Genomic DNA, 11,983 nt, shown 5'->3' with positions numbered 1-11,983 from the left:
GAGAGAGAGAGAGAGAGAGAGAGAGAGAGAGAGAGAGAGAGAGAGAGAGAGAGAGAGAGAGAGAGAGAGAGAGAGAGATTCGTTTTGTCCTACTCTATAGGTTGAAAATAAAATTATGGTGTGTTCCTTCACTAGAGATTGTGTCCCCACACCATCCCAAACCACCCTGCCCACCTGCATTCAGATACAGTTCATACGTAACGTAAAATAACGCAACATTTGTTTTGTTTAACGATACTACAAGAGCACATTGATCCAATGGGATGTCAAACATTTGATAATTCTGACACGTTTCCTAATGCAGCAAGGGATACTTTATATGCACTTTCCCATAAACAGGAAAGCACATACCACGACCTTTGACCAGCTGAGGTGGACTGGTTATAACGAGAACAAAAAAACATTTGAATGGATCTACCGATGTGGTTCGATCCTGCGATGCAAGCATCTCAGGCGAGCACTCAACCGACTGAGCTAACTCCCGCCCCGTTCGTACAAGCCTGAGAATACATCGACGGCATGTCCTATTTAATGTCAATTAAAAGATGTCTATGTTATTCTTATCTACTTAATGTAAAAGTCCACGTTACAGTGTAATGCTTTTCCCTCACTGTTTTAACTTCCTAGTTATTCCGGGATAGATATAAATGTGTACAAAAAAGGAGAAAAAATATATATAAAAGAAACAACAACAACAAAAAAGAGGAGAAAAAAAAACCGCCAACCAGAAACTGGGCGGTTTTTAACTGTTCTTTATTTCAAGTGCAGAGACACTTCAGCAACCAACCAGCGCGATCCGACTCATACGCGTCAAAACGGAAACCAGGTTTCGGTATAAAACGCGGACTGGCTGACGTGTCTCGCCATCAGATCAACGCCGCTGTGTCAGTAGACTGGTTGACGACGTTAATCAGTGAGTATTCATTTTGTTTTTCATTTTAATGAAAATCGGTGTTCGTGCTTCTAGGCAAACTGACCTTCAAAGAATATATTCAGAAGGAATCATCAATCATCATGGCAGCTGCCACCAGAGCAGAACCTAGACTAAACTAAATGTGGGGTGGGGAGTGATAGAAGAATCAGGGCATTGCACTATATAGTATCGTCTCTTAACAAGACACGAAGGATTGTTTTGATTGTGCTATCCTATTTTTAGGAAAGATAAAATATCTCTTGCTTCTGATAAAACAATGTATCAGGGTTTTGTCTGAAGACTACATGTCGCAAATGGTTATCCATAAGCCGATGATTAGTAAATACATGCACTGAAGAGGTGTCGTAAAACAAACCAAAATGCGGCTTTTAACTTTCGATGTATTTTCTGGATATATGCTTATAATATAGCTTCATGTGTAATAGAAAAAAATTCAATATTTGTTGATAACATCTCAACACAGTTCAAACTGAGAGAGAGAGAGAGAGAGAGAGAGAGAGAGAGAGAGAGAGAGAGAGAGAGAGAGAGAGAGAGAGAGAGAGAGAGAGAGAGAGAGAGAGAGAGAGAGAGAGAGAGGAATAAAAAATATTCCAATGAGCATACTGTGCGGGTATCGTAACCAGACCGGTCGTATATCATGGGAACGCTTTACCACTGGACCACGTCCCGCCCTTACATGTAGTAATACACGTTCTGACAGAAAAAGCTCTACATCAATATAGGCCACTGGACCACGTCCCGCCCCTTACATGTAGTAATACACGTTCTGACAGAAAAAGCTCTACATCAATATAGGCCACTGGACCACGTCCCGCCCCTTACATGTAGTAATACACGTTCTGACAGAAAGAGCTCTACACCAATATAGGCCACTGGACCACGTCCCGCCCCTTACATGTAGTAATACACGTTCTGACAGAAAGAGCTCTACACCAATATAGGCCACTGGACCACGTCCCGCCCTTACATGTAGTAATACACGTTCTGACAGAAAGAGTTCTACATCAATATTAGCCACGTCCCGCCCTTACATGTAGTAATACACGTTCTGACAGAAAGAGCTCTACACCAATATAGGCCACTGGACCACGTCCCGCCCCTTACATGTAGTAATACACGTTCTGACAGAAAGAGGTCTACATCAATATAGGCCACGTTTTAAAGGGACATTCCAGAGTTTGCTGCATTGTAAGATGTCTCCGACTAATAAAATATTTCTACGATTAAACTTACATATTAAATATATTTTCTTGTTTAGAATATCAGTGTCTATATATTCAATGTGTTTCTAGTCGTCTTAATATTTGTAAGGAGCCCAAATTGGATTTTGTCTTCAAATAATTTCGTACGTACGACAAAAAATAAATTTTAGGAAATAAAATGAGATTTAACCTAGTACAAATATTAGAGCGATCAGAAACACGTTTAATATACAGCAACTAATATTTTATGCAAAAAAAAAGTCTCTCTTAGTCGATAACATCTTTAAAAAATTGAAAAAAACTCAGGAGTGTCCTTTATTAGTTTGTTGGGAAGCATTCGTATGACCCTGAATGTCAGACTTCGTGCGACCCCGATTGGAAACAAGTCGAGCTCACCTACGTTTACCGTCACATCAAACCTCATTCGAAAGTTCCTCCTGTGAATTAGATTTCACACCAGGGGTAGAAATAATCTCCGTCATCCACGTTATAGCATGTATACACACACACACACACACACACACACACACAATAGCAGATGTGTATTTTTCTGCTGGAGTGTCGTCAAACATTCATTCATTCATTCGTCCCATGTACAACCTATTCCTATTACATCCTATTCTCCAAAAGGCAGCATATAGCCCAACAACAGAGCGCTCGTCTAATGCGATGGGCTGAAGGATAAATGGCATCCTAGGAAATTTAGTTTATCCATGTGTCGTCTCTGTAACTAGGCAAAAAAGAACTTGAACTGAAAAGATGGGGTAGATGTTTTGTGGTTGGTTTACCTCGGTCTCCCCCTCGCTACATGTCGGTATGGCTCTACTATTAGACAACAATTTGTTTTATTTTCAGAACACGCAAGGACAATGAAGGTCATCATATTCGTTCTACTAGTTGCCGTCTTCCTACAGACGTGCTACGGTAAGATAACCATAGCCTGCTTGCTTGTTTTGTGTTGTTGTTCTTCTTCTTCAGTTGAATTCTTTTAAATCTTCTTACACTGAATTTTAATTTAAAGGGACATTCCTGAGTTTGCTGCAATTTTTAAAGGGACATTCCTGAGTTTGCTGCATTGTAAGATGTCTCCGACTAATAACATATTTCTACGATTAAACTTACATATTAAATATATTTTCTGGTTTAGAACATCAGTGTCTGCAGCCTATATTCAATGTGTTTTTGGTCGTTTTAATATTTGTAGGAAGCCCAAACTGGATTTTGTCTTCAAATAATTTCGTACGTACGAAAAAGTAAGTTTAATCGTAGAAATATTTTATTAGTCGGAGATATCTTACAATGCAGAAAATTCAAGAATGTCCCTTTAAAGACCCATAATTCCGAGAAACCTGCTGTAACGGTACCTAGCTCGAGTACTCTGACGTTCAAGAGCTAGACATTTGGACGGTTCTCGCTCTAAGTCATCAACAACCCTACGTTTCGTGCAACATAACATTACATTGGTCCTTTCCGTGATTGTCCATAACAAATATTTCACATATTAACCAATAATACTCAATACAAAAAGAAACCCGACAGGACCCACTTTCGAAAATGTTCCGGTTAAATAGGTATGTGCTGGCGGGTTTCTTCCAGTAATGTGTGTATTAGTGGTCAATATGTCAAATATGTTTGTTTTTTATAAGAGAACTCCAAATGCGGTTTTATGTCATAGCAAAAAAATAAAAGGCTGGCAAACATCGACGTCATAACGCCGGAAATTAAACGAAACGTTGACGCGCGAGCATCAAAATCGACCCGCGTGCTGACCAGAGATTATTTTGTTTGGCCTAACCGTCCAAATGTTCGTCTAGTTCTCGAACGGCAGTGTACTCGAGCTAAACACTACCATGTCCTGATCGGCCAATGAATATGTGTACGAGGCAGGTGGGACAACTGCCCCTCCCCCCAGTACTGGAGAAAATCCTCAAATTCCTGCAAAAACAATAGCATTTTGTGTTTCAAAGAAGCTGAAGCCTGATCGGCCTTGTCACAGCAGAACTGTCAGATAAGGACTTTGGTCTAAAACGCCCAGGGCCATAGTTCGATGGAATACATATATAGAGGATTAATCACGATTTAAAAAAAAAAAAAAAAAATCTATTATTTTTTTAATGTGGAAATTATTAACGGAGTCTACGTTAATCGGTATTTGTCGAGGCCCTGCTGAGACAATTACTGATAAAAAATATAGATGAGATTGACATTTAACATATTAAAAAAAAAAAACACTTGTGACGAATCCTCTATATGTGTGTCCTGTAACATTTTAATTCGAAATTGAGTACACCACAGTACTAAAGTCCCGATTAGTACACATTAGTTTGACGTCACGCATTTTAAATAAATCATATCAGAATGTTACGCTCAGGTATACAGGTTTGTATATATATATATATATATATATATATATATATATATATATATATATATATATATATATATATATATATTTGACTGAACATGCTCTTATCTTTTCGCCTGTGGCGATGTTAATTGTTTTAGAGGGCCGTGTGCAGCTTGGTTACGTAATACCCCCGTGCGACGGTGGTAGTCCTGCGTCCCAATATGCACTTAGACCAGATGTGGAGGCCATGTAGAGAGTGGTTACGTAATACCTCCGCGCGACCATGGTATCTCTCGCGAATTAGGCGACGACCACTCTAGGCTTGTAAGGAAATATACCGTCTCTGGGAGTTGTGGAACTATCACATGATAGGTGAGGTACCGCGTTGTGCCCCCAGGCGATATTCGCTGTCTTTGGACTAGTCTGGGATTTTTATAATAAATAGATAGTATTTTAGATATATCGAGGAGAAACATTGGAAGGCTGCCGGGGAATGTTGTCCGACTGGACTGGTAAATATATTGTTCTGCTCTGTTGTATAACCTTGCTGTGATTGATGTGACTTTAAATATTTTAATACTGTATTGTACCAATATTCTTTAGACAGGGTCTCCGGTAATCTGACGAAGTAAATTGTAGGCTTCACTGTTCTAATATTTTTATACGAGTATTTGGTAAGATAAAGCTTAGCCGGTCATCCTAGAGGACCTAGGTAAACTGTATGTTATTGTCTTTACTGTGATAGGTACCAGTATTAATTCTGTATTACAAGGTTACTGAATGAGTATTTAAGGGTTAATAAAAAATTAACCAGTTAGGAATAGAGTTGTAATTCCTTTATTAATTAAGTTCCCCTGGAAGCGTTTCTCAATTATCACACGTGTGTGTGTTGTATCACGGAGAAGTGATTAGAATATTGTGTAAACTAGACACCCAGTGATTAACTAATTAAGTGATTAGCTCTGGGTTGTTATTATATTGTTGTTGTTAATTAACTACTGCGGCAAGTACATTTGTCAGCGTTAGAGTTAATACAGATTCCAAAGTGTATTGTGTTTTGTTGTGTTTTCTAGTGAACTAAACGTGCTACATATATATATTTTTTATAAGATCTTATCTCTGATATACCTAGAGCCGAGCCACTCGGGTATTAAACTGCCCGATACAGATAGATCAAATAGATATACAGTTAGGAGAGATATTTGGATAATCGTGTGTTATTCAGTTACGGGTATTATAGGATCCCCGTGACAATAGATATATATAAACAAACAATATTCGGAGTGTGCTCTCTACAGCGATAAATGGTGATATCGTTTCAATATAGACTGTTTATCCAGGCATTGGATTGAAGTTACTTCATATCGCTTGAATCTCTATTAAAAACATGAAATTTAAGTTTGTCACAATCTATTTATTTCATCTTATTTCAGCAGGCCAGAACACAACATCCCCGACCACATCAGGCTCGACCACGGCAACCCAGACCACACCATCCCCGACCACATCAGCCTCGACCACGGCAACCCAGACCACACCATCCCCGACCACATCAGCCTCGACCACGGCAACCCAGACCACACCATCCCCGACCACATCAGCCTCGACCACGGCAACCCAGACCACACCATCCCAAACCACACCAGCCTCGCCTACGGCAACCCAGACCACGGTAACCCAGACCACGGCAGCCCCGACCACACCAGTAAGTACCAACAAAGGAAATTAAAACCTGTTTTCCTTACACTATGTAACTGTAACAGGTCGTCACAGACTTAAAGTGATTTTTTATGGGAATACAGTTGCAGTGTTCTGCGTCTGAAAATCTATTACAACTGCAACGCAGACTATAATTATCGTAACAGTTAATGTCTGTTTTGTTTAACGACACCATTAGCTCACATTGATTTATTAATCACCGGCTATTACATGTGAAACATTTTGGTAATTTTGACATATTGTCTTAGACAGGAAACCCGCTAAATTGTTTTATATGCACCATCCCATAAACAGGATAGCGCTACGTACCGCCCAGGATCGATCCCCGTCGGTGGGCCCATTCCAGCCAGTGTACCACGACTGATATATAAACAGCCGTGGTATGTGCTATCCTGCCTGTGGCATGATGCGTATATGAAAAACTTCCTTGCTACTAATGAAAACATTGTAGCGGTTTTACCGAATGTTTGACATCCAACAGCCGATGATTAATAAATCAATGTGTTCAGTTGTGTCATTAAACAAAACGAACTTGAAGGTCAAGGCAAATAAAATGTGATTTTTATGGAAAGACAGATGCAGTGTTCTGCGTCTTTAATAACTCTTCCAAATCATTTATTCTTTCATTCATTCATTCATTCTTTATTTCATGCATTCATTCATTTATTCATTCATTCATTTATCTATCTATCTATTCATTCATTCATTAATACTTGCATTCGTCCATTCATCCATTCTCTCATTCATTCGCTCATACGTTGATTGATTGATTGATTGATTGACTGATATTTTTCTTTCTTTCTTCTTTTTTAGGCTGGTGCGGGGGGACTGACGTCACAGACCGTGATGACGCTGATTATAGGAGCCGCTATTTCGGCTGTTGTGTTTTCGCAGTGATCCTTTCTTCGTGAAGTGTGGAGATTTACGAAGTCCAGATTGACGTCAATGAAATACCGCATTCCTTGGGGCTATGACTTGATGAATCTGGACTGATTCTCTCTTTAGGGCGGTTCTACAAATGGATACGAGTACGGGGAGAGGGTGCGAGCTATGTTATAAATCAGCATTTCACTTAATCACAGAACAAAAATGTAATGATTTGCAGTCATCCATGGAATATATTCATATCTGACAAAGTTCGGATGAGAGTACGGCTAACTGCAACAGGCACAACATGTATGCTGCAAATCGTAATATCGCAAAGGAATTTGATAAAAGAAAACACCCTCAAAACACCACAAACCCAAAGAGATAATACGATAGAAATAAAATAATAAATAACATATATTCGTTAGGAAATGAAATCTATTTGCACTCTCTAATTAACAAACGAGAGAAATAAAATAATGAAGTAATATGACAAATCATATATGCGTGTTCACACCATACATACATCTGTATCCATCGTTCACAAAGACAGATGATGTGCTTGCCAAAAACCTTCTCTTCCCCAAATGTTTTCATTTACAGAATTCGTCCTTAGTGCTTTACACATTTTACTTCATCTTTATAAATACATCAATCTTAATGGTTTTAAAACTGTAGCTTACTTCTAAAATAAAACTGTATTCAGTGTCGGAACCAGAATGTATGTGTGTCATCTCCACTGTTTCAGTGATGAACAAAAGTCTATAGTCAGTGGCGGAACCAGAATGGGTGTGCTATCTCCCCTGTTTCAGTGATGAACAAAACTCTATGGTCAGTTGCGGAATCAGAATGGGTGTGTGTTATCTCCCCTGTTTCAGTGATGAAAACGTATTCGTGGTATTTCGTTACAAATTCAATATGCAAAACCTATTATCGTATAGTTTATCACGGTTGTGTTTTATGTTATATACTTATCTTTGAACTTTAGAGACACTAAAAATGTTCGATAGAAACGTTTAAAAAAAAAAGACTTCGAGTGTGTCATCCATGTTGGGCTCTGAGTATATATGTCATTTACAAGAAGAGGAAGCAAGATCTGGTACACTAAACATTCGCATGCCATGGCATCATAAATACTGTAACAACTAACACTGAAAATAAAGTATTTAAATGTATAAACAATTCAATATTTTGTTCTAATTTCTAGATAAAAAGTCAGAATAAACTCCAAAGGCGTCAGAAGATGGGGGAGGATATATATATATATATATATATATATATATATATATATATATATATATATTGCTTAAAGAGACATTGCTGAGTTTGTTGCACTCTTTAAGATGTTATCGACTAACAGACACATCTTAACGACTGTAATTACATATCAAATATACTTTTCTGCATAAAATATTAGTGGCTGTATGTTAAACGAGTTTTTGATCGTTGTAATATTTGTACTAGGTTAAATTACATTTTATGTCCTAAAATATTTTTTTGGTATGTACGAAATTATTTGAAGACAAAATCCAGTTTGGGCTTCTTTTAAATATTAAGACGACCAGTTTAATCGTAGAAATATTTCATTAGTCGGAAACATCTTACAATGCAATGACAAGTTCATTATATACTAAATTATCTTATACAAAACTCTCTCTCTCTGGTTTTGTTGAAATAAATAAAAACACCCTACGCGAAGACTGCCTAGGCCAATCACACCATCCAATGTTGAATTCATACGTGTTTATTTTTGTCTATAATGTAGTTATTTCTTCATTATATTTAAAGTTACAGTCTCTGGTTACCATATTATAACATCGTGTACAAATATGAAACACAAGCTCAAATGCACTTTTAAAAAACTCGTGTGTGTTCACTATGAACGGGGATCGTTAAAAGTATACGCTCGATTCTTTGCCCGTACCGCCATTGTTCGGCAAAGCACAAACGACAGACTGTTGTCAGTTTCAGCTAAAACGTGCGCTTGTGGATTTGAAACTGTAGGGTTCCTCTCAAAAAATTAAACGAGGAATCTTGCGCTGTACGAAGAACGTTCGGTTGAGGATACGGTACTAGAGTCTTTCGTTAAAACCGGTTTGATCTTGACAACGTATTGTCGACAATCGTACCTTCCTATTTCAGAATTAATCTTTTATACAGTGTTAGTAGAACTTTCAAAGTTTAGTTTGTATACTAGTAACATAATTGTACGTGTGTTAATATCGACAAATTCAAATAAATATTCTTTCGTTTGGAAAGGGTAAAGTTTGTTTTGTTTAACGACATCAGTGTTAGAGCATATTGATTTAAGAGAAAACGGGTGCATGTGCAGTGGGAGGGTATTGGGGGTCGAAACATTTACCTGCCCAAGCTAAACAAAAATTGAAATAAATTTTCTGGGGGAGCATGGCACATGCTCCTTTTTTTAGCAAGGGATCGTTTATATGTACCATCCCACAGACAGGATATCACATACCATGGGCTTTTATATACCAGTCATGGCGCACTGGCTGGAACGAGCCCGCCGATGGGGATGATTCCAGACCGACCGGGCATTTCCAGAAAACACCTTTTTAGGTCTAAGCAATGCATAGAAATAACATATATAAATGTTACGTAAATCGAACACAACACCCTCTTCCTCTACCCCTAGAGCGTTACGTAATTATTAACACCCCCTTACATGTAACGCGTATGCCAACCGCTGGTCACTGTCAAAATTCAAAGGCAAATCCCCCACCGACCCCTGGAAAGGTGTTGTACCATACCTCTATGGATATAAATATGTTTTGGAGATATGAGACGACCCCTCAATCAAGCGCCTGCGCAAATCAAGTAAAGTCCCAGTTCTACTGGCGTCCCGCTGAATGAAGAAAAACAAAGCTGGCCATTGCTTTTGTAGTTGACCTAGATAATGTAGATAAGCGAGTATTGCGAAACTATAGCGATGTGGTCGACCTTTCATGTACCAAACAGAACTGAATCATCTATTCTAAATGATTAAATAATAAAAATATTCCAGGGAATGCAGCTTTAAATGCGCTCTGTCGCAGATGGTTGACCTAATTACTGACCCAACAAAATATTATATGACAATATATATACATTTGATTTGTACCTAAAAGTACTTTATTGAACCATTTACATAACCACCATATCACACTTATTATTGATATTTTATAAAAATAATTGAATTATGGGTACGGTCCATAATTCTGAGAAAAATAACGGCTATTTGGAGAGTAGAGGTGTGACGTATTATTTTGAGTCACGTGACGAGCATTCCCCGAATAACCGAGGTGCCAAAACGAGTTACCAAACTCGTGTAACGAGAACGCTTGACCGTCCTCTGCGACGTAGGGTAGATAGAAGAAAAAAACCCCAATGAAAATAAGCTATTAAAATTAATAAAAAAAACAGGTACTAAATGATATTAAGCTTATACATTAATTTATTTTAGTAACAGAAGCATGTTAAACGTCGACAATCCCGACTAGTTAGGCTTTTGCATCAATAGGTAAATTTATTGTTAGTCGTATGCGAAAAACTCTAAACATCTGGATCACAAACACCGTCATTTTCCACCTTGTCAAATTCATTATTATACAAAATATGCCATAACAGCTGACTTGTGATAGGAATTGTTACATATTTAAAGAATACTCAGTACTAGACGGTGTTTATATACGATGTGACTATATATACGAAGGCCGTGTCTATAGCCTCCACTGTCATGGACGGGGGAGCCGGCCAAGGCCGGCTCTTGTGCCCACGACAGGCGTGCGCTACAATAGCTTTTTTCTGAATGTGCACGTAAAACCCTATGACCTGACCTATAGCCTCCACTAACGAGGGCTGGCTATATTCACAGCAAAAATGCATATAGGCGGTAAATAAGTACATGTATTTGATTGACCTATATTACCAAACCTTCTGGAACAGAAGGAATACATACTAAGTACTGTACGAACAGTGCATTTTCTGAACAGGGGACGGGGTGGGGGAGTATATGAATTTAGCGGACCCTTTTGTGTACGTTTTCCATAGATATATGAATAGCGTCATATTGTCCCTACAGTACTAACAACAAATTTATTATAATAAATAAATAAATAAATAATAGTAATAACAAAAATAATAATGATGATGATGATGATGATGATGAATAAATAAAATAACAATTACAAATGATCAGCTGCTGAGCTAGATTAACTGAAAGAGAAACTAATTACGGACAGTACACAAACTAACAAGAGGGCTTGAACTTAATATTTTTTCACTGATTGCAATTTTGAGTGCGAGTGCGAATAATTTTTACATGCTCATATACCACTAGAGTTTCGAGCATGTCCGTCCCGGGGCCTGTCTCTGGATAGCCAGTGACTTGCTCTGGGACAGAACAAACAAATTAAGGGGACAATTTAGAAATTTACATCCAAAAGTGGGCATTTAAAATTTTGATGCGTATCTGTAATTAATATAATTAATAAAGAAAATTCTACTCATTAAATTTGGTCGCTAGATTAGATCGGGCGGTCAAAAAGAAATAAATAAGAGAAAGAAGAGAGGATCGGACTATTTAATAATATTATAAAAAAAAGAAGTAATTTCGACATAAAATTTTGAACGGAGGTCTAAAAGTTTAAAGTCCGATCTATATGGTCCGGGCCAGGGGGGTGGGTAAGTTGGAGGTAGGCGGAATTTGGAATACGAATTTAGTAGTTAGGTCAAAGACCGAAAACCAAAATGAGCTACAAACATTTAAGTCCAAACAATAAAATTAGAGTGCTCGACCAAAAAGATTTTAAGGTGATTTGAGCAATTTAGACGGGCTGCCAAAATAAACTGTGTTGGACTGTTTACAAAAAAATAAACAAACATTTTGAACTGTGGCAAAAAGGTTTTAAGTCCAAC

The 11,983-nt window shown here is 37.9% G+C and overlaps 1 protein-coding gene across 2 annotated transcripts; it reads left to right on the top strand.

Moving 5' to 3' along the window:
- The first annotated feature begins 609 nt into the window (after positions 1–609).
- Positions 610–8,244, top strand: LOC121390391 (integumentary mucin C.1-like). Of its 2 annotated transcripts, none has more exons than XM_041522191.1 (4): positions 610–913; positions 2,992–3,060; positions 5,917–6,188; positions 7,016–8,244. In XM_041522191.1, exons 2-4 carry the CDS (start codon positions 3,006–3,008, stop codon positions 7,097–7,099), a joined length of 411 nt encoding a protein of 136 aa, XP_041378125.1. In that variant the 5' UTR covers positions 610–913; positions 2,992–3,005; the 3' UTR covers positions 7,100–8,244. The 2 variants fall into 2 exon arrangements, with proteins under 2 accessions (XP_041378125.1, XP_041378126.1); XM_041522192.1 differs by having other exon boundaries at positions 612–913; positions 5,920–6,188.
- The last annotated feature ends 3,739 nt before the right edge of the window (positions 8,245–11,983 follow it).

Source organism: Gigantopelta aegis, chromosome 15 (genome assembly GCF_016097555.1).
Source record: "Gigantopelta aegis isolate Gae_Host chromosome 15, Gae_host_genome, whole genome shotgun sequence".
In the NCBI taxonomy this organism is placed as follows: domain Eukaryota; kingdom Metazoa; phylum Mollusca; class Gastropoda; order Neomphalida; family Peltospiridae; genus Gigantopelta; species Gigantopelta aegis.
Note: the sequence above shows the minus strand (reverse complement) of the source record. Positions and strands in the feature narration are given on the sequence as shown.